Raw genomic sequence first — 22,624 nt, forward strand, 5'->3', positions numbered from 1 at the left:
TTTTTTTTTGGTGTACGAAGGAAAAACAGGCAGAAGGTTGAACGAGAGCAAGAAAAGTCAAGAAATCGATAAAGCTTTGGTGAAGAAATTGTGGTTCAAGGTAACGGAGAGCTGAAAAAGTCTGGCTACAGTGCGACTCAAAAGATCACGACATCCGAGCTTAAAATCAGGCTTGTGATCTAATTCTGTTTTTCATTATTTTTGAAATCGTTCTATCACAGATCGATTTCAAGAAACGTAACATTCTTATTGACGTTTTTGAAATCGTTCCATCACAGATCGAATTCAAGAAACGTAATATTCTTATTGACGTTATTGAAATCGTTCTATCAGAGGTTGATTTCAAGAAACGTAACATTCTGAGTGACGTTTTTGAAATCATTCTATCACAGATAGATTTCAAGAAACGTAACATTCTGATTGACATTTTTGAAATCGTTATGTTACCAATCGTTTTTAAAATCCCTGAATCTCAAACTGAAATAGAAAATCGTGACTGTTGATTTCACGTTTAAAAATCACTGTATTGTCAAATTGAACTTCAAGATCATTACTGCTGAATCTGTGGTTTTAAAATCCCTGAATATCAAACTGATATTTAAAATCATAACTGTTAAATTCACGTTCTAAAATCTCTGAATTTCGAAGTGAATTTTAAATTTGTAACTGTTGAATCTACGTTCTTAAAAATCTCTGTATCACAAATTGAAAATTTTTAAAGGGGGTCTGGAACATTAAAGGATTTGAAATTTTCTCTAAAGCTGAAAGTCTTGAAAATTTTCCATTCTGAAACCTTCTCATTGTGAAGCCGAAAATCATTGAAATTTCGGTGTGCTGAAACAAAACTTTAGAAAACTATATTTCTGGAAAATTGATCAATTGAATATTTCAATTACTGTGATTCACATAATACTGAAATTAAAATTTTGATAGTCTTAAACTAAATCCAACTTGGGGTTACCATAATCCGAATTCTGTGATTACTTTTTGGTACATGATTTAAATTCGAAAGAATAAAATTTTTTTGGTACTTGTGATTGTGGAGTGTTGAATTTCATGAAAAGATTGAGATTCAAATAAATTTCTGAGATCATCAGATTGAATTCTGCATTCTTAAATCTGCAAGTGAAAAGCATCGACTCTGATTAAAAACTGCATAATAAGGAGTAACATATGTTCATTCTCAAGTGGAAATTGTTATGTTGAAACTGGAATATTTTAGCTAACGTTTCAGGAAAGTCGAAGACAAGTTTTTCAATATTTTCACAAGGTCTTTCAGCACTTGTGAGACTAGAGGAACTACTTCGAGTAAAGGCAATTTTTGAAAGCTGAGAAGGACTTGGGTGGTCCATTGGAGAAGAAGTGAAAGCAAGGATACCTTTAAAAAGGCTGAGGGGGCTCAAGGTTATTCTTGTTTTTAATTTCTAGATAGGAGGTATCCGTGTATCCCTATTACCAGGCTGTCTTAGCTTGGGGGGTTATAAAACTTGGTTAGTGACATATTGAAACTCCGGCTGGATACCCCGGGACAGGACTAAGGGATTAGCCCAAACCTGTATAAAAATTCTGGGTGTCCACTTCTTTCTCTCTATAATTAGGGAATAGGTAGAGATATTAGGAAAATAATAATACAAGAAAGAAAAAGAAAGAAGGGAGTGGTCTAATTCACCCCCCCCCCTCTTAGACCATTCAAAGGTTATTAATCAAACAGAGATCACCTACGGAGAGTGAGAAGGGAGCAGTCGGCGAAGCAACCTGCTGAAGAGGGAGAAGGGAGCGGGAGGAGACTGACGTGAGAGTGAGGGTAAAGGACGTTGGAGGGGACTGACGGGAGAGGGAGAGGGGGAGAAGGGAGAGGGAGGTGGGGTGAACGATTGAGGGGGAGAAGGGAGCTGGAGGGAGAGGGAAAAGGATGCTGGAGAGGACTGCCAGGAGAGGGAGTTGGGGTGAACGATGGAGGGGGGGAAGGGAGCTGGAGGGAGAGGGAAAAGGGAGCTGGAGGGGACTGACGAGAGAGGGAGATCACCTGCGGAGAGCGAGAAAGGAGACGCCGGCGAAGAAACCTACTGGAGAGAGAGAAGGGAGCCGCTAGAGCCGTCTGCTGTCTACCGAAGAGGGAGGCGCCAAAAAGGGGGGCAAAGGGAGGGATCACCTATTCACCTGGCGGGAAGTCGGGCTTCGGGAACATTGAAAGCGCACACTTGTCCAAATTTGTGCCTCAGGAAGATAACATGTTCGCGAACAGTTCGTATATTCACGAAGCGTTTGCAAACATGTTCGTGTCTATTTTTGGACATTCGTATTCGTGGTCGTGTTCGTTCATTCGCATGTTCGCGAACAAACGAAATTTTTCTTCCGAACCATAAATAGTGCTATTCTATCCGGATACTTTGATATCCTTCTCGCGTATCCTTTGAATAGGAATGTTCAGAACACATGCTTAAAGACTAGTGATTCTCCGTATTACGATCTCATCATAGTTCACTAAGCCCGATCATGTATTCATGGACTTCATTATAAGCATCACAAGTGCACTATAATGAATATGTTTAATTAATGAACACAAAATGAGACGTGGAATGTGTGATTGGCTTGCCGGTCACATATATTTCCATAAAATACACATTTGGGAAAAAATAATGAATCTGGATTGTTCTTGGATTAGGAGTGATGTATTGGGAGGTAATGGATTTAAGTAACTGAGGGAAGGAGATTACAGGAAGATCAAGGCAATAGATGACACGATCTTCATTTTTTATGCCAATCCTAAGTTGTATGATGTTCTCCTCGTGAATCATTGGTTCTCCCTCCTAAAAATGCTTCTCCAATGCAATATTAAGCAATAACTTTCCTATACAGACGTTGTTTCACTAGGCTAGACACTTCAAGGGCAAAATTCAAAGATAAAGATGAAGAGAAAAATAAAGGAGATCAAATAGTTTGGTTGAATGATCTAGATCCCTTCAAATTATTCTTTTGGCTTTTTGGGCCTCCTCCTCTAATTCAGGTTGTGTTCTGTGATGAACATATATTTGGCCGGCAAGCCAATCACACACTCCATAGCTCATTCCATGTTCATTAATATAACATACTCATTGTAGCATTTGTGTCATGCTAATAAGTCCTTTAAAGCATGATCAGACTTAGTGAATTATAATGAGATTGTGATATTGAGATCACTAGTCTTTAAGCATATGTTATAAATATTCGTATTCAAAGGATACTCAAGAAGGACATCATAGTATTCTAATAAAATATCACTATCTAGTCTCACTCATATGATATGGCCTTCCCCGTAGCTGTTAGTGTGGAATTCACAAAATTGGTCCGTACAAATCCTAAATGGTATTATACAACATTGTCAATCAGGTTGATTCACGTCATAGTTGTGTAAGTGGTCCTTACACCTAAAACACCAAAGACATATTGTGGACGAACAATTGTAATTTGATTATGAAGTATGAGTTTCTAATCATGGGGTTCTAAATAGTCTTAGTTTGGGTGCATCATGAAGTTCACGAAGACAAATGAGTGGTCAAGATGGGATCGTCCACCCTCGATGTAAGAGGTGATAGCTCAAGGAAGACAATATGATGAAGTCCTCGTCCACGGCAGTAAAATATTGGAGAAGAGTTCTATGATAATTTCTGAATGCACTAGTAAAATCTCGGATGATCGATTAGGTTTTGACAGTTTACCAAACCCTAAGTTAACCTAGGAGCTTAAAGTGGATCAAGGACCACACATATACGGTAACCGATGGTGGACAAGTTCCATGAGTGAGTCGATACACACTCCTTTGTATCTTCTATAGCACGAGGTGTAGCTTGGCACCCCACATGTTGGAGACTCAACCTGTCGATTAGGTTAAATCGATCCAACGTTAATTAATCTATATGATGATAGAGTTAATTAATTTAGAAGGCCGATATGGTCATTGGGCCACTGGACTGATACATGGGCCTATAAGGCCACACGCAAATGGTCTTTGGACATCGGAAGATATACTTAAGTTTTAGGGTTTTTTTGAAAAAATATCCACTAAGTACAAATAAGGGAATCCAAGAACGAAATTCACCTAGGCCGGAATTGTTCAGGGGCCGTCCCCTTTTTCTCCTTTATCCCCACGCCTCCTATCCACTCTCGATGTGATCGAGACAACGTAACGATGATGACGGAGATTTAACGGAGTTAGTCAAAGAGGAAGAAATCTGATATGCCAAGGACTGCGTGGATACTCCTATAGTGACACACATGAGCAGCTCCACTTGACTCATTCTAGGATCAAAGGAATCAGTGATGTGATCCATGTCGAGGTAATTTGTTTCATGATTTTAATGATGCCCTTTGATTCTATTATGAGTCTTCCATTGCATGGAATCCTCGTGGTCATCCATGTCCAGGCATGTGGAATCCAACACATGAAGTTAATGGTCATGAATCCATTCCATACTACCCATTGACTCAATTCACTTCTATAGGCCATGTAATTTCAGTTAGAAGTCATACCTTTACTTATCATTCTAAGGGAGGTAAAAAATGAGTCATTCCCCTTATTCATGATCTATAGCACATAAGCTTAGGATGTTGCATCTCCTCTTATACCATGGGTGGATGGCCATAGAGTGAATTTTTTGTTTCATCCTTGCTACAATGGTTTATAATTCTATAATTAGGAACTTTTTGAAAACACAATGACCTACACACAATATGTTTTTAGTGTATCAAGTTGAATTTCCACTTACACAACAATAACATAAGTTAACCAAATTAATTATTAGGTATACTTCCATCCAAAGATTCATATTGATCAATATAATGAACTCGTTCTGCCAAATAAAACCCACCATTTGTCCTTGATGGCTCAACAACAAAGTTACGGGATGTCCATATTCATCATATGAATGTGACTAGATAATGTTATTATATTGGGATATTTAGATATCCTTCTCAAGTATCATTTAAATATAAATTTCTAGAACATTGATAAACCAGAATTTAGGTTAAATAAGTCATTTTACACCTCTAATTTATGCAACAATATATGCAAATTTTTTCTTACTTAGAATAGGGTAAGGGTCGAATCCACAAGGAGTTGGTAATGAGAGAGTAAATTTCAATTCAAATATATTTTAAAAGATATTTTAGATGATTTTAAATATTTCTGGATTTTTAACTATTTTCTAAAAAGCAAATCAACTGAACGATGAAAAACTAGTCACAACTATTTTAAATAAATAAAATATATATTTATGTTATTTTCATAAGTTCTAATAATTTATTATAATTTTTAAGAAATTTTTTGTATTTTTTAGGGCAAGAAATAAAATTTAAGGACAAGTAGAACTTTAGGCCGTACTTCTTGTGGTGAATTTGCGATAGAAACAAGTAGTGGATGAAAATTAGTATAATTTTGCTATATGAGGATTTTTTAATATAGTTTGGTGCGCTAAAAAATTGTGAAAATATTCAAATCAAACATTCAGGAGATCACACAAACCTTATTGTTGCTTCCCCCAAGGGCCAAGTGGTGCTCTTTTTCCTAGAATCTTGATTACCCTTGAACTCTCTCTCCTACTCTATAGTAGCAAGAATGGATCAAAGAAATCGGATGCACTAGGCCTCCAAAACAAGTTGGGAGCATAAATTTAAGATGAGATACAAAGAGAGGGAAGAAGAGAATACGTAGAAGTGGCCAAACTCTTCGAACCATTGGATTTAATTCCAAGGGTTTGGGAGGCTAGAATTTCTTGATTTCCAGCCTGGACCAATTTGAAAACAGGCCTTTCAAATTCAAATTATGGGTTAGTTCCATAATTATTGCCTTTAAGTGATCCTGTCTTTAAGGAGATTTGAATGGGCTTCTAAAGTGGGCTTATTGTGTATTGGGCCTCTTCTTATTATCTATTAGATGGCTTGAATTTCTACTTTTCTCCCATTTATATTTTTAATTAGCCGTTGTATTTAGCTAAGTCCTATTTTTCAAATGAACTCAAAGCAAATGTGATAAATCCTCTTGACTCTGAGTCAAATGAGGTTAGTCTCAAAAATCAACAAAATATATAAAAATAGAGCTTAGGTAAATAAATCATAAATTTCTGATTTTGTCCTTAAATGGTAAATAATGTTATTGCAAATCTAAAAATATATGGTGTAAAAAATTATAAAAGCATAATTTTGTTGATCTAATTTGATGTTATCAAACACATTTCTAAAGACTTGTAATCTCCGTAGTGTGATCATATTATGATTCATTGAGTCATATTATGTATTCATTGACTGCATCATACTTACATTCTATGAATAGTTTGTATTCATAAATATTGAACAATATGTGAAATATGTAATTAGCTTGTTGGGAAAATATTTTTTATTAATTTCTCACTTGGACAAAGTCTAATCAATCATACAAAATAAACCTTTGTTTTCTGTTGATGCTCAAAATACTATGAGCTAATGGCGTTGTTTATGGATAAGAGTAATAATAAGTTAATTGTGATGAGATCATACTACAGTGATCACTTATCTTTAAACATATGTCGTAAATATTTTGATTCATGCGATAGTTGTGAAGGACATCAAAATATCTAGATATAATTTTGCTACGTAATCATGTTCATAAAATGATGATGATGGTAGATCATGTAACCATTTGTGTGGATTCAGTATGGAAAGATAATAGTTGTTCTCTAGGGAAGGAGTTCACTGAATTGATACGCAAGAATCATGATATGGTTTTACAACAAACTATCGATTCGGTCGCATTCATGTCACATTTTTTCACCAAAGACATCTTGTAAATAGATGATTGTCTATTGAGTATGACCTTTGAGTCCCTAATCATAAGATTCTAAATAGCCTTAGCTCAGTTGCAGCATCAAATCTAAGAAGGTGATTATTTGTTCAAGATGAAAAAGTTCATCCTCAAGAGACAACTAAAGGAAGACGATGGAATGAAGCCCTTGCCCAAGATAATGGAAACATTAGAAAATTTGACTTTCTCATGATTTCCAAGTGTATTAGCCCTAATTAGGATGATTGATTAAGGTTCGTCAAAGAACAAACACTGTTCATTCGTGTTCGGTTCGTTCGTGTTCGTTCGCGAACGAACACGAACAGGACAAAAATTTAATAAAGAGAAGGGGGGGCACACTCTATGGGAGGGGTGCAGCGGAGAGAGAGAGAGAGAGAGAGAGAGAGGGGGAGGGCAGAGAGGGGGCAGCGCAGAGAGAGAGAGAGAGAGAGAGAGAGAGAGAGAGAGAGAGAGGTGGAGGTCGGAGGGGTTCAGCGGAGAGAATGAGAGAGAGAGGGAGAGAGAGAGAGAGAGAGAGAGAGAGAAGTGGAGGTCGGAAGGGGGCAGCGGAGAGAAAGAGAGAGAGCAGTGGATGTCGGAAGGGGGGCAGCGGGGAGAGAGAGAGAGAGAAAGAGATAGAGAGAGAGAGATAGAGAGAGAGAGAGAGGCAGGAAGAGAGAGAGGGGGACACGGCCGCACGGGAGAGGGGGGTGGGGAGAGAGAGAGAGGAGGCCACACGGTAGAAAGGGGTTCGGGGAGACAGAGAGAGGGGGCACGGGAGAGGGAGCGGGGAGAGGGAGTGTCTGAGGAAGGGAGGGAGGGAGAGGAGGAGGGGGAGAGAGAGAGGGAGATCCCCGTTCTCCGTCTCTATTTCTCTCTATTTTAGTTTAAAAACAATAAATTATATTACATAACCTCGGGAATGTTACCTGTTCACGAACGGTTCGTCTGTTCGCAAACCGTTCGCGAACATGTTCTTGACTGATTTTTTTCGTCTGTTCGTCTGTTCGCAAACGAAATTTTTTTTCCCAACCCTACCTGATACACATATCTTGGAAGCCTATTCACTGTTGAAACAAATAGAAATAAACATTTGAAACATAAATATCTTAATGAATCAGTTCTTTATGAAATAAATGTTAATTTTTAATCAAAAGTTACCAAAAAATATAAAAAAATAAAATGACCTAACAAAAAATCAGAATTATGATTGTCTTTCATTTCATGTACATTATTTCCTACTTGTTCCTCTTAAAATCATATAACACGGAAAATTATGTTTATGCGCCAATAATTCAAAGGTTATCAGTATTATGTAAGAAACTATGAACACGACGGAAGGACCTGAAGGGGACGCGTGACATTGTGTTGTAGGGGAATTTGAACTGAGTAATCATCTATCATTCCAGCCTGTTCTAAAATCCTTGATGAACAAGCCTTCGAGTTCAGTTTGATCTGATTGTCTTTCTAAATCTTATCACTTCTTAGATTATAGCTTAATACACCAAGACTGGTTGCCCTTGGCCGAGAAGGAAGCTACTTGCCAACATGAAACGTCCTCGTTGAAGTAAACGTTAATCTTCAAAGCTCAAACGGCGAAAATGAATGAAAAAAACGCAAGTGGAGAAAAAAGGAAAACGGTCGTTGATCTCGTCCAAACTTGCAGGAGAAGACGATAACGTGGGAGACTATCATCTCGTGGTTTTGGCGTATCTCATGAAGCATGCAGATGAAGGGGATAAGCGAGCAGAAGCATACAAATATAGAGATATACAGCGAACGACTTTCGTTATAAGGCATCCATCGGTTATTTCATGCAGTTTCGCTTCTGGCACGGCGGCTAAGTTCGGAAATCTACGAAACTGATTCCATGAATATAGCCCCAACATTCACTGAGCTCGCGCCGGTTTCGCAGAGAGAGAGAGAGAGAGAGAGAGAGAGAGATAGAGAGCACCAGAGAGAGAGAGAGAGAGAGAAAGAGAGAGCACCAGAGAGAGAGAGCGATAGAGAGAAAGAGAACACCACAGAGAGAGAGAGCGACAGAGAGAGAAAGAGAGAACAACAGAGAGAGAAAGAGAACACCACAGAGAGAGAGGGCGACAGAGAGAGAAAGAGAGAACAACAGAGAGAGAAAGAGAACCAGAGAGAGTGCGACAGAGAGAGAAAGAGAGAGCAACAGAGAGTGAGAGAACGATAGAGAGATAAAGAGAACTCCACAGAGAGAGCGTCAGAGAGAGAAAGAGAGAGCAACACAGAGAGAAAGAGAGAGCAACAGAGAGTGAGAGAGCGATAAAGAGATAAAGAGAACTCCAGAGAGAGAGCGTCAGAGAGAGAAAGAGAGAGCAACAGTGAGAGAACGATAGAGAGAGAGCGATAGAGAGATAAAGAGAACTCCACAGAGAGAGCGTCAGAGAGAGAAAGAGAGAGCAACAGAGAGAGAGAGCGCGACAGAGAGAGAAAGAGAGAGCACCAGAGAAAGTGAGAGAGACCGATACAGAGAGAAACGGAATACCAGAGAGGGAGAGAACAGCAAAGTGAGAGAGAGAGAGAGAGAACAACACAGAGAGAGAGAGACAGAGAGAGGAAGAGAGAAGCGCCAACTGCCCATTCTATTTCGAGCAAGGAAACAGTATAAATAATCGCAGCATGTCTTTCAGAGCACCAAGACAAAACCATCGCAACCTTCTTCCCAACCGAGCCATGGTCTCCGCCGGCGCCATCTGGAGCTCCATACTCCTCCTCGCCGTCGCTGCAGAAGCCACGGCGACGAGGCCACAGCGCTTGAACGCCATCGACCAGTGCTGGCGGCGAAGCCCAAACTGGGCAGCGAACAGGGCCAAGCTCGTCGCCTGTTCAGTGGGCTTCGCCGGCAAAATGTGGGCCAACGCCGGCGACGACGTGACCTGGTACAGAGTCACCGACCCAGGAGACGACCCTGTCAATCCCCGCACCGGAACTCTGCGCTACGGCGCCAGCCTCCTCAGGAAGAACAAGGTCTGGATCACCTTTCAAAGAGACATGGTCATCAAGCTCCACATGCCCCTCCTCCTCAAGAGCTTCACCACCATCGACGGCCGTGGCGCCACCGTCCACATCGCCTACGGCGCCGGCTTCCTCCTTTACCAGGTTCCTCCTCTAACAACAACATCCTGATTAAAGATGAAAAGTAGTGCCCTTGCTATCAGCTATAGCTTCTAGCAAGTGGGTTAATCCCATAAATAATGCAGCAGCAAGTGTTGTCAAGGTAGTTTTGAAGAACAACTTCCTGCTTAAACATAAAAAGTCGTGCCCTTGCTATCAGCAATAGCTTTTATTATAGTTGGTAAGAGTTTGAATCTAACATTGCCATAAGTAGGCGGTAGGTGTTGTGGGGTAGTATTAAATAACAACATCCTGCTTAAAGATGAAAGTGGTTATAGCTTTTAGCACAATTGGTAGGTGTTGTGGGGTAGTATTAAAGAACAACATCCGGCTTAAAGATGAAAGTGGTTAGTTATAGCTTTTAGCACAATTGGTAGGTGTTGTGGGGGAGTGTTGAAGAACAACATCTTGCTTAAAGATGAAAGTGGTTATAACTTTTAGCACAGGTGGTAGGTGTTGTGGGGGAGTGTTGAAGAACAACATCTTGCTTAAAGATGAAAGTAGTTATAGCTTTTAGCACAGTTGGTAGGTGTTGTGGGGGAGTGTTAAAGAACAACATCATGCTTAAAGATGAAAGTGGTTATAGCTTTTAGCACAGTTGGTAAGCGCTTGAATCTAACAGCTGGATCAACTGAGATTAGAGTTTTTGCATGCAGGTGAGTGATGTGATCATCCACGGGCTGCATTTCCACGATTTGCAAGCACACGGGCCGGGGTCAGTGATTGATTCAAAGGGGAAGCTTATGGCCATGGGAGGATCGGACGGGGACGCCATTAGACTGGTGAGCTCGGCCAAGGTTTGGATAGATCACAACACACTGTACAGATGCCATGATGGGCTGCTTGATGTGACACGGGGCTCGAGCTGGGTCACTGTCTCCAACAACTGGTTCAGTGATCATAACAAGGTGATGCTACTCGGCCATGATGATGGGTTTGTGGAGGATAAGAGGATGAAGGTCACTGTTGTGTTCAACCGGTTCGGGCCACGCGCGAACCAGCGCATGCCGAGGGTGCGCCATGGATATGCACATATTGTGAATAACTTGTACCAGAGCTGGGGAGATTATGCCATTGGAGGTAGCATGAGCCCAAGTATCCGCAGCGAGGCCAATCTCTTCGTTGCACCCATGTCTGGTAACAAACAGGTAAAAATGAGTTTTAATAGGTGTTATGTAATTAATGATAATCTTATTTTTTTGTTTTTTGAGTAATATGAAATCATGCATAGCAGAAACGAGTTGTTCAAGTTGATAATGTTTTAATGGTTTTGTTTTTACAAAGCCATAATATTTTTTTTATTCAAGAATCAGTCAATAAAACGTTAAGTATGGTCTTTGCAGGTATATTCAAATAAAATTTTTAATTTTTTGGTAGGTTAGATCATGAATTTCATTTTCTCTAGATTTCTGCTTCAAATTCACTTGTTAGGGCAACTTTGGACCATACTTAACAAGCAAAAGTTAGTTTTCATTTGTTCAATATTTGTATTCTTCATTTTATTGGGCAGTTTACCATAAGAGAGTAGTTATTATTGGTTCAATATTTATATTTTAAAATACTCAGACAAGATGAAACCACACAAATTCACTGGATTTCATTGACAACAATTTAAAGTACGACTATTGAGATCTTCTTAATACATTTAAGGAAAAGTCTTAAGAATTATGTATGTCATCCTTATTCTTTTTACCTAAATAAATGATTTTCATCATCATCATGATCTCATAAACTTCTTCAATCATTGTGGACATCATGATCATAATGTTGCTGTCGATGATGATAATTGTTGTTATTGCAGTGATTGTCCTTATATTATCTTTCTCATTGTTGCCTATATTGCTTTATCAATATGATGACTATATTGAATCGTGTAATAAGCTATAACTATAAGCACAATTAGTAATCAGACCCAGGGTACATGTTCACAACTCAGAAGCAACACACTGCATGCTTGGACCATAAGATAGGACAATGGCAGGGGAACTTTCAAATTACAACATCCTGCTTTAGATAAAATGTAGAGCCTTTACCATCAGCTGTAGCTTTTGGGACATGACACAGTTTAAGATCTCAGAAGCAACACTCTGCCCTCTGCCCACTTGGACCATAAAATATGCTGGCGGGGTACTTCTTAAAATAAAAGTAGCACCCTTGCTATCAGCTATAGCTTTTAGCACAGTTGGTAAGTCTTTGAATCTTAATATTTCTTCTAATTTGTCTGAGATGCATGCAGATCACTTGGAGGGAAGGGCAAGGTGGAGGACAGGGCAACTCCTGGAACTGGGCCTCGGTGGGGGATCGGTTCATGAATGGCGCCTTCTTCGTACAGACGGGTACCCCTCGCAACGCCCCAGGCTACAACTCCCAGCAGAACTTCCCCATCTGCAGGGTCAATGCCGTGAGGGCATTGACCAGGCAAGCTGGTGCCCTTCGCTGCTCGGAGAGATCAAGATGTTGACGGACTAAATGAAGATCAAGATCATGCTTCTCTTCCACACCAGATTAAAATATACAAAAATTGGGGCCAAAACCCCTAACTACGCTCTCTTCTGCGTAAAGTCTATCTAAGAAGGATTTGAAGACCAACAAAACCATGATATTAAGTGGAAGAGCCCTTATCTTGAGAGCCAGAGTCAACCATCTTTTCCAGAGAGTCAACATCCCCAGACTCCGAGAGCGTCTCGATCTTCAGTGTCTCTGCGTCCTCGCTAGAAGAATAAAAAAAAAGGAGATATCAGAAGATTAGACGAAAATAATCACTTGATTCATAGTGGGAACATACTCAGTGACTCCAAATATCTCCTTGATCATCAACGAGCCATCCTTTGAACAGATCTCAGGAAGCTGTTTCAAAAAGCGTGGATTTTATTATTAATGGCCATAAATCATGGGTACCTTCAGCAGACTGAAATAATAAAAGTTTGTGGAGTCGAATCCCATCAACCCATACAAATTTATCGCAAATGTACCTCAGATAAGTAGAGAACCTTCGCAAACAGTGCCTGCACAGCAAGTTTTCGCTTAAAACCTTTTTCTGTGAACCCGGAGATATCCATCACAACCGGACCTGAGTAACAAGAACCTAGAATTAATATCAAAACAAAAAATAGAAAAAAAACCTGCGAGTAAAATTTATATTTAGATAACAGCAAAATAAGAGCAGAGAAGAGTATGACCTTTTTCTTTAACGATTCTCCTTGATAGCTCGTTCAGAACTTCTGCAACGAGGGGATCATCCAGCATCGAAGCTTTCCTAAGAGTGATGAGATTGACGACTAGCTCTGGATTAAAGGGCTTCTCGTTCAATGAGTAGCGGATGTACTTGCGAAGAACATCCTCCATGCTGAAGCCTGTCTGAACATTAACCTTCTGTTACTCAAAATTAAAGAGAAAGTACGAGTTTTACTGCCTTCTCTTACAGAAATTAAATAGTGTTCTGTTATTTAGTTTCTTTCTTGAGTTTTTTCCTTCACTGGAAACAAAAATACGGGGTCTCCTCAAGGAAAAGTATTTTACCCGTGAATTAAGTATTATATTTATAATCTATGATAGAATTCCTCAAAATTATCAGACTTGTGCTTCTTCAAAAAGGAACTTACACACAACCATGTAATTTTTTGGACAATTAATATTCATGCGAGTCGCAAAAAATGTAACAAGTTGCGAGCCAGAAATCATCCTGAAACCACACACAAACGAAAAAATCTAAAGCAATCTCTCTCTTTTTTATGAGTCTCCACGTTTCAAACGCACAAAGTTTTCGTATTTACCCAGCCCAGATATGCATTTTACTCATATAAGTGGAATAAGCAAGATTGAGCAGCGACAAGAAACCAGATTCTTTCGGATGAAATACCTGCTGCATAAGCCCTTTAAGTGCCGAATGCTGCACTTGATCGTTCCCTTGGGCAAATAATTCATCAATTGACTTTAGAAGCGTGGCATTCTTGTTCACCTAGAAATCAAACAAAAGAACAGGAATGAAATCCCAAAATTTTCAAGGAAAAAAATCAACAATTCAAGGGCTTCCCGGGAATCAACCAACCAATCTCTTCTTCTGGGCCCTGGGCGAAGTATACCTCTTCACAGTCTTGACAAAGGCAATAACGAAAGAAACGCCAACATAAGCCAAAGGAACGGCGAGAACCCAAGGCAACTTGCTCTGCCCTACTCTCGGTCCCGGCAAGGCCTGGGTGACCGTGCCCGTGAACTCCACAAGATCCATGGCTTTTTCCTGAATCCATGGAAGCTCTTCTTCGACCTCCTCCTCGTCTTCGTCCAAGGGAGAAGAGACGTTCTTGGATTCCTGCTTCGCGGGAGCTTCTTGGCTCTGCATTTTCCCCTTTGCCCGGGCGATGGTTGAAGAAGAGCTTCGACGAGGAAGGGAGAAGAGGGAAATGGAGAGATTTCCTGCTCCTCGCAGAGGCGAGAGGCGTGCCCTAGATCCAACGGAGAGAGGAGGCTGGAGCAGGAGGGAAGCCGCCATGGCCGAGCTTCTTCCGTCTTCCTCTTCCCTGGGTTTCGTCTATCTCTTTATCTCTGTCATGCCGCAGTTCTAACAATTAAACTAAAATCAGGTGTTTTTTACAATTCTCTATTTTGTTAGGAATAAATAAATACTTGAGAACGAGACGGGACGGAGACGGAGAAGGGACGGGATAATTTTCTGGATTATCATGTTTCAGATAATATTTATATATAATGTAAATTTCTTCTTGTTCTTTGTTTTTGTTCTTCGTTCTTAGAGCGTGGTGGATTTCAATCGTTACGGGGGAAGAGATTGGAGGAGAAATCGAGGAAGTTTTGATTGTCGAGGAGTTTTGATGGACGGGGAAGATGGAATTTTTCGGAGATTTGTGCGGCAGAGATCGTTATCGTCGTTGTTCGGGAGAGGAATTCGAGGGAGGGGGAGCTCGGAGGGTGAGGACTCAACTCAGATCAAGCCGATTCCCCAGCTCTCCCTCGTCACCAACTCTGTTGTCTCTCGCTGTGCGAGGTTGGTGATGTGCTTCTCCCTTCGACGGATTATTTTCTCGTAGAAGATCGAATTCTTTCATCTTTGATTTTTGGTCGCCGAGCGCATATGATCTGATATTTGTCTCTGCTTTTGCCATTTTCTTGATCCACTTTCGGAATTTGACGGAGAATCTTGCAATCATACAATGTTTTTTAATAGTTTGATAACTTCCGGACGGTAGATTTCTTTTTTTTTTGGGAAAAGAATGGACGGTGCATTTTTATAATTTGAGAATTTCTTGCTCCAATCCTTTCCCTTTAGCTTTCTTCTCTGGCTTTATCTGCGAAATGGAATCGTATTCGGCTTCTCGATTGGTTCGCTCAGACAGAGTGATCTTCTCTTCCCTTGGCAACTCATAATTTTTCGGCCTTTCCAGTATTCATGCTGTTCAGGTAACAAAAATGCTTTAAATTATTTTGGACTTTCACTTTCGAATATCCTAAGGGGTTCGTTTCCTGCTGCAAATAATGGAAAAACTGACGGAGATATCGGATTTTCATCTTCCGGGTAGATACTATAATTCTGTCGTGTAATCGGTCTATTAAATTGTGCAGGATTCTTCGTTCCTCCCCTTTAGATTTGCAGAAAAACTTTGAGATCGAGCATCCTGAACAAATTCAGAATTCTTCCGCTTACGCCAGAAATGTTTTGGAGTATTGTTCATATAAAGCTCTTCAAGAGGTGTGTAAGAATCCAGGATATTTGGGAGACAAAGAACTCAGGCGTCTAACTTTTGACATGATGCTCGCCTGGGAAGTTCCTGGCGCAAAAACTGAATTTATGCCCAAAGTGAGTTTCACTGTTTTTTGAATTATGGATTTAACTTCACGGGTATTTTCTTAATCTTTTTGTCTCCTTTACCAGGAAAAAAAATTTCATAGAAATCTAGGGACTGAGGAAGAAGATGCTGGGTCCTTGTTCTACATCGATTCTACTTCCGTGGCTGCTCTGGTATGCCATGTGAAGTATTTTTATTGTATTTGTCGCCTCTTGATCTTTCATGTTTGCAGGTAGATCACAAAAAAACCGTTGGACGGGAAGCCTTTTGCAGAATAGCGCCTGCATGCAGCCCCATTGCTGATTCAATCACAGTTCATAATCTTTTTGATGCCCTCACGAGCTCTTCGCCCGGCACTCTCCATTTTCTCTTATATGAGAAGTATCTTGGGAGCTTGGACAAGTATGTTACGGATTCAAATTATAAAATTTATCATTTTTGGCATCGATTCACTTTATTTTATTGCAGACTCTTAAAGGCTGCAAAAAACGCACAAGGATTACCGTTGGCATCGAATCTTCCGATTTACGATGGCGAGATTATTCTCGATGTCGATGGAAATATACCCATACAACCTGTTCTTCAACATATAGGGATTTCTGCTTGGCCAGGTGGAGATTTAATTGTTTGAATGGCATATCATTGTCAATTTTAAAATTGATCTATTTTTCTCATGAACAGGACGATTAACTCTGACGAGCCACGCCCTGTACTTTGAGTCACTTGGTGTGGGCTCATATGATAAAGCGACTGTGTATGACCTGGCGGCCGACTCAAAGCAGGTGGTAAAGCCTGATCTGATCGGACCTCTCGGCTCTCGCCTCTTTGACAAAGCTGTTTTGTACAAATCGAGCTCTCTGTGAGTCATCCCTTTGTCACGCTTTCGCATCTAGCAGAAAACAAGTGAGATTTGGAGACTTTTAACAGTCGGTGTTTCTTAGTTGATCAGTTTTTGGGGTCTTAGTTGTCCTCACGCATCTGGACTCAGTCACCATGTCCCTAACTTGACTTTTTTATAGTGCGGTACCCCTTAAAAGGATGAAATTTTTCTTTTTATGCCAGGGAAGATCCTGTTTCCTTTGAGTTTCCAGAGCTCACAGGCCATTCACGGCGTGATTACTGGCTGGCAATCATACATGAAGTACTGTATGCTCATAATTTCATAAGGAAGTATGGGCTCTGCGAAAGTCAACGAGCTGAAGCTCTTTCAAAAGCCATTATCGCCATCCTCCAATGTCGTGCCATCAAAGAAGTCATTTATGTTATTCCTTCACTCTCCAAAACTTTGCTTCCTTTCAGTTTGGCAGAGAATATTCCCAAGGGTGATGCAATTCTAGAAGCTCTGCATGGTCACTTGGAATGTATTGCAAAGCCTGGGGGATTTCTTCCTGTCTCAACGCTGACACTTTGTAGAAGAGGCTTGAATGTAATGAAAAAGGGCGATGAAGTTGAAGAAATTTTACCTGAGACTGGAGCCTTTTGTGTTGGTGCCGTAAGCCCTTTAGAGAAAGCGGTTGAAAAGTCAATTTTCTGTTCCGGTGAGGCAGAAACAGCGAGGGCTACCGTTGAGCAGGTCAAAGTGGAGGGGATTGACACAAACCTGGCGGTGATGAAGGTAAGAAATGTCGTTATGATCAACCTATGACTAACTTTAAGCAATACTTACAAGCTCTTTCTTCAAAATCCAGGGCTTGCTTTCTCCAGTGATTAAATCTTTTGATAAATTTCATTTTCTATCCTCGTGGGAGGATCGTTTTCAGTCGGCAGCTTTCCTGGTCTTGGTAACTTTTATTTTTCTCAGGTAAAAAATTGTGGCAGTACTATTTCCTTAATTTATATTGTTCGGAAATTGCAAAAAAGACCAATTTGACATTCTTATGGTTTCCAGAGGCTGGTTTAGGTACATAGTCCCTGTTGCTTCCATCTCCATAGCCATTCTCATGACATGGCACAAATATAGCAGCAAGGGGAAGCTGCGAGACCCCTTAAAAATCGTCGCGCCACCCAGTAAAAATCCTGTCGAGCAGATTCTGATTTTACAGGAAGCAATTTCCCAGGTGGAAATGCTTGTACAGGCTGGAAATATCATTCTTCTGAAGTTTCGATCAATCTTGCTGGCCACAGTACCGCAGGTGCGGATTCATAGTAACCAGTTTAATTATGGAAATTTCAATTATGTTTTGTTTTTGAAGAAAAGAAATTTCATTTTTTTATTTGGATTTTCATTTCCATGCTACAAAAAATGTGATTAGATCCCCACCATATCTATGATTTTAGACGACGGACAGGGTTGCAATAGCTCTGATCGGAGCAGGGATTATTTTCTTGTTAGTTCCTCTTGAACATCTGTTGCTGCTTGGGTTCCTCGAGCTATACACTAGGGAGATGCCTTTGAGGAAATACAGTAGCGAGAAAGTGATGAGAAGAGTGAGAGAGTGGTGGGTACGTGTGCCTGCCGCTCCAGTCAAGCTTATCCCCCCTGAAGATCACAAAAAGAGAAACTGATGTTTATATATCTTTTACCAGAAACATTCTTCTTCTCGGCGTTCGCCTCTGATTTTTGTAAATATTACCAAAGGGTGGTCAAAGCGGCCAAGATATAGAAATATTTGTAGAATGTGTTGTGCTATCCTAAGATGATCTTGTATTCACATTCAGTCTCTGGTTTTTATAAAGAGGGCTGTCTCTTCTTACGTGCCACAAATAGCTCTTGTCTTTCTTCATTCTCTCTGCCTTTCTGTTAAACATGGTATGTTCCCTGTAAATTCACAGTTAATTTAATTTATTTCATAACTTGGGTCGTTTCTCTACTTAAGTCTATGTTTTACTCTTTACTAAATTGGAACGTTTCTTCTTACGTGCCACAGACAGCACTGGTCCTCACTAGCTCTCTCTGCCTCTCTGTCAACCGTGGACTGTTCTTGGTCAGCTGATTTCCGAAAAACATTTAATTTATCTTACTCAATTTTTTTTCATAGAAGTCCAAAAACTAAACCATTTCAAAGAAAAAGTATTATCAATTAGAAAAAGAGTTGCGCCATACGTTTATCGGATCATCTACTGCCTTTGATCCGGAGAAGAGTTTATGTGTAAACAGATTTATGTACAGATCTTTGACCCAAATGCTTGATCTGATTCCATGGTGAAAGATGACCTCAATCAAATGTTCATGGTCTAGTTATCTTTTTTTAAAATTTTCCACAAAATTCCATCTAGCTCGAGTGAATGTTTATCCAGTGGTTAGTTATCGGAGGCTTATACAGTAGTCGAATTTAATTTATTTTAGAAACTATCTTTGATTAAGTAGGACGTATGTAATTTATAACTCGGCAAAGTTATGACTTTCATGTGAGAAACGTCATGTTTATATGTTAATCGACAAATCAAATCATCTAAATATGAGATTTGCCTTTCGATTTCTGAAAAAGTATTAAAAAATTAATAATGAGAAACTCAACAAAAAAACTCAGTTATGTGTTTAAGGTATGAATGTCTGGAATTAGAAAGAGAATATAAGATGAGAGAAAATAAAAGTCTTGGACCGATTCAATGCGTTTCAAAGTATGATGTATTAGCTGTTTTCTTCATTTTTCTCGTATGGCTGGCTTTGATAAGTAGTCCACTCAAGATTATTCACAAGCTAAGAGAAATTGTTGAGGGAGATGCCAAATTTTCAGTCGATTAAAATCAAAGTTGGACAAAATTAAGCCTCCAAAACGGATATTATTAATTATATAGATTTTATATGCGCGATCTACAAATATACCGGCGCATAAATATCAAATAAACTTCAACAGTAAGTCATAAAAGTACTGGACATTTATAATGATAAATAACATAAACTGTAGGATTATTGAAAATTCTTTTTGCAATATTATATGGTATGTTTCTCAGATAGGGTATTTTAGAGCCTCATTTCCAAAGTTTTATTAAAAAATAAATTGGGGCCTATGCAAGAATAAAAGTTATCGATTGGCAATCCAAGATAGGGCTTGTGGTCTGACCTAGGGTATATTTATTGTCGTGGTACTGTCTGATATGTAGATGAGTCAACAATAATTGAATGGTAATAAAACGTTTAAAGTGTTTTGGAAATTTTACGAAAATAAATTTATTCTTTATTAAAACTGTTTGGTCTCATTGTTTGCATCTTGTAATAATACTTAAATTTTTATCAAGATCTTTAAAAACGTGTTAATTGAACTTTTGAATATATTTAAATGTAAAACGACATAAATATTACCCATCGCATCAATGGTTTAAAAGTGGTGAACAAGCTTCCATAAGAAAATATGATTACACATTAATGCTTACATAAAAAAATATTTGAATATAATATTTTAATTTTTATGAATATTTATACAAAAGGTAACATCATGTAATCTACTGTCTATGTAAAAATTCAAGCTAAGTAAGGGACCTTAAGTTATTGGCTTCTTATAGGCCCTACAGGAAACCAAGCAGTGTAGTTTTTTTTCTAATTTTGACATACCCTAGATTGTGCTTGCTTATTTATACATACATTTTATTTTCTTGGATATACTAGAAAGTCTGACATAGAAGTTAGCCTTCTATGTTTGTTGTGTTTTGGCTAGTCCTGAGCATCGACAAAGCCAGCCACAGGCATATAGCAAGACATCATATGTAAGAACCAGAGCCCAAACCTGCAGGCCAAACCACTTTTCAATGATGGTATTATATTGTTAGCAGATATCACATGTCAAATTTGGGCATCATATAATGAATTAAGTCCACACAATTATACATCATTGAGAAGTAAACAATAATTAATTTAAATGTGTCCTGAATTTTTAGGGCCTATGCAAGAGTAAATATTTTTTATTGATTCCCCAAAGGTAAGCAGCAGTTTGGATGCTGAAATGGGATATCGGATAATTAATTATGCAGGCATGATAATTCACTTTGAAATAAAATATATAAGTATATGGTCATAAGTCAATAAATATGAAACCTGATAGATTAGGGCCTAAGCAATAGATTTGGATAGGCTGATATGGATGAACATAAAGTATGGTTATTAGAAGAAGACGACAGTATAACTGGGGAAAAAAAACATTAGATCATTTTATCTTCAAAATTTAATCAATAATCAGAACATCAAGAAATCACATCTTGCACAAGGCCTACTCACGTTGGAGCAATTCCAATGCAATTTTTCTGTACATACAAGGGGTCTATTTGTATATCCAAATAAGCATATGTAGAGTTGAGACAAAATCTAAAAAATCTGCCCTCAATATCTCAGCCTAAAGCTCCTTAAGGATTGTTAGATTTTTTAATTGATGCAGGACAGCTAGGGTGAACAAGGGAGACTGAGGAGGGATGGGACACCGACGGAAGGAGGGTGCTGACGGGTTTGGTAGGATGGATAAAACAGACCACAGAAATCCACACGATCGAATTCGGAGCTTAAAACCGATGAAATGCTGGTGGTGCAGCCCCATTCCTCATCGAGGGCGGGAGTATTGTCTTCAACCACCGTGACGATGCCGAAGCACCAAATCCAATACACGAATTCACGTCACGAGGAAAACTCACGAAGGAAAGAGATTTTGGGAATTCCAAATCAAATCAAATCTGTTGGCGGTGGAGAATTCTCGCATAATACTGGATGAAGAACACGGCAACACCAAAGAGTTCAGGCGTACCTCAGCACCGTAGTGCGTGAAGAGGCTGCGGGGAATTCTGATTTGTGACGAGACTGGACGATTTCGGGTGTTGACCGGCCCACTGGACAAGAAGATCTGGACGTTCCGGGCATTGAGCGGGCCTGGCAATGAGACGTTCCGTGCTTCAATGGCCGGAGTGCGTGGGCGTGGGGCGTTGTTGACGGGATGATTGATGTCCGCTACGACAGGGTGTCGAAGATCCAACTGCACGGTCAGTTGGCGGGGGGTCAAGAGGGGAGTCGTCCCCTTGCGGGGTTCGGGGCAGCGCCCCGAAACCTAAACGGTATGCGCCACGGTAAGAAGCTTTGAGGGCGTCCGAAAGCGCAGGTGACGGGCACACAGCGTGCGTAGGCGGCCTTGGGGCGGATGGCCTAGGGCGGCCTTGGGCGATCCCTGTGCGGGCGGCCTGGGGTGGCCTAGGGCTGCCCTGGGCTGGCAGTCTGGGGCAGCCTAGGGCGACCATGGGCGAGCGGCATGGGTGGCCTTGGGCAGCCCTGGGAGGGCGGCCTGGGCTGGCCCTGGGTGGGCGGCTTGGGACGGCCTTGGGTGGCCCTGCGTGGGCGGCCTGGGCCGGCCCTGGGCGAGCGGCCTGGGGCGGCCTTGGGTGGCCCTGCGTGGGCGACCTGGGGCTGTCCTGGGCGGGCGGCCTGGGCGGGCGGCATGGGGTGGGCTTGGGTGGCCTTGGGCAGGCAGCCTGGGGCGGCCTTGGGTGGCCCTGCGTGGGCGGCTTGGGGCGGTCTTGGGCGGGCGGCATGGGGCGGCCTTGGGCGGCCCAGGGCGGGCAGCCTAGGGCTGTCCTGGGCGAGCGGCGACGGTGAGAAGGGAGCAGAGGTAGCTGGTGATGCGAGGCAGCGACGGCAGCAGCGGCGATGGAGATCGGAGATAGCGAGAAGGAGGGTAGGGTTGGGGCAAGCACTCCAAGAAGAGAAGGATAACTCAATTCTTGAAATAAACTTGCCAAACTGTTTCTTGAAACAATGGCTTAGGCCTTGGAGGAAAGAGAAAATACAACTTAATGATGAGAAATTAAAGACGAGAAATCGAAGACGAGAGACGTGACTCGTGTCACGTCAAGGGGCAGTTGTTGATCTGTTGTTGGCGACGTGACATGATGCGTGAAGGAGCGTGCATGCGTGGAGACGTGCGTGACGCTGGTGTGTTGACTTCGTCTGATGATGGTGGTGGCGCGTCCGTAGCGGCAG

General features: G+C 40.7%; 3 protein-coding genes across 4 annotated transcripts; 2 read left to right on the top strand and 1 right to left on the bottom strand.

Moving 5' to 3' along the window:
- The first annotated feature begins 9,534 nt into the window (after window positions 1-9,534).
- On the top strand, window positions 9,535-12,395 carry LOC144699912 (Pectin lyase-like superfamily protein). Its single transcript, XM_078571250.1, has 3 exons — window positions 9,535-9,919; window positions 10,591-11,082; window positions 12,171-12,395. The coding sequence occupies exons 1-3, from the start codon at window positions 9,668-9,670 to the stop codon at window positions 12,393-12,395; spliced, it is 969 nt and encodes a 322-aa protein (XP_078427376.1). The 5' UTR covers window positions 9,535-9,667.
- A 2-nt stretch (window positions 12,396-12,397) lies between these two features.
- On the bottom strand, window positions 12,398-14,468 carry LOC144699911 (ribosomal RNA small subunit methyltransferase J). Its single transcript, XM_078571249.1, has 6 exons — window positions 13,983-14,468; window positions 13,794-13,892; window positions 13,114-13,291; window positions 12,907-13,004; window positions 12,720-12,781; window positions 12,398-12,645 (listed from the first exon to the last, which is right to left on the bottom strand). The coding sequence occupies exons 1-6, from the start codon at window positions 14,421-14,423 to the stop codon at window positions 12,537-12,539; spliced, it is 987 nt and encodes a 328-aa protein (XP_078427375.1). The 5' UTR covers window positions 14,424-14,468; the 3' UTR covers window positions 12,398-12,536.
- Window positions 14,469-14,663: 195 nt separating this feature from the next.
- On the top strand, window positions 14,664-18,881 carry LOC144699913 (polygalacturonase inhibitor (DUF639)). 2 transcript variants are annotated; one of them, XM_078571252.1, is made up of 10 exons: window positions 14,664-14,933; window positions 15,509-15,743; window positions 15,819-15,905; window positions 15,965-16,134; window positions 16,201-16,343; window positions 16,414-16,591; window positions 16,795-17,347; window positions 17,421-17,533; window positions 17,621-17,864; window positions 18,600-18,881. In XM_078571252.1, exons 1-10 carry the CDS (start codon window positions 14,761-14,763, stop codon window positions 18,663-18,665), a joined length of 1,962 nt encoding a protein of 653 aa, XP_078427378.1. In that variant the 5' UTR covers window positions 14,664-14,760; the 3' UTR covers window positions 18,666-18,881. The 2 variants fall into 2 exon arrangements, with proteins under 2 accessions (XP_078427378.1, XP_078427377.1); XM_078571251.1 differs by lacking the exon at window positions 18,600-18,881 and adding an exon at window positions 18,010-18,525 and having other exon boundaries at window positions 14,665-14,933.
- The last annotated feature ends 3,743 nt before the right edge of the window (window positions 18,882-22,624 follow it).

Source organism: Wolffia australiana, chromosome 2 (genome assembly GCF_029677425.1).
Source record: "Wolffia australiana isolate 7733 chromosome 2, ASM2967742v1".
In the NCBI taxonomy this organism is placed as follows: Eukaryota; Viridiplantae; Streptophyta; class Magnoliopsida; order Alismatales; family Araceae; genus Wolffia; species Wolffia australiana.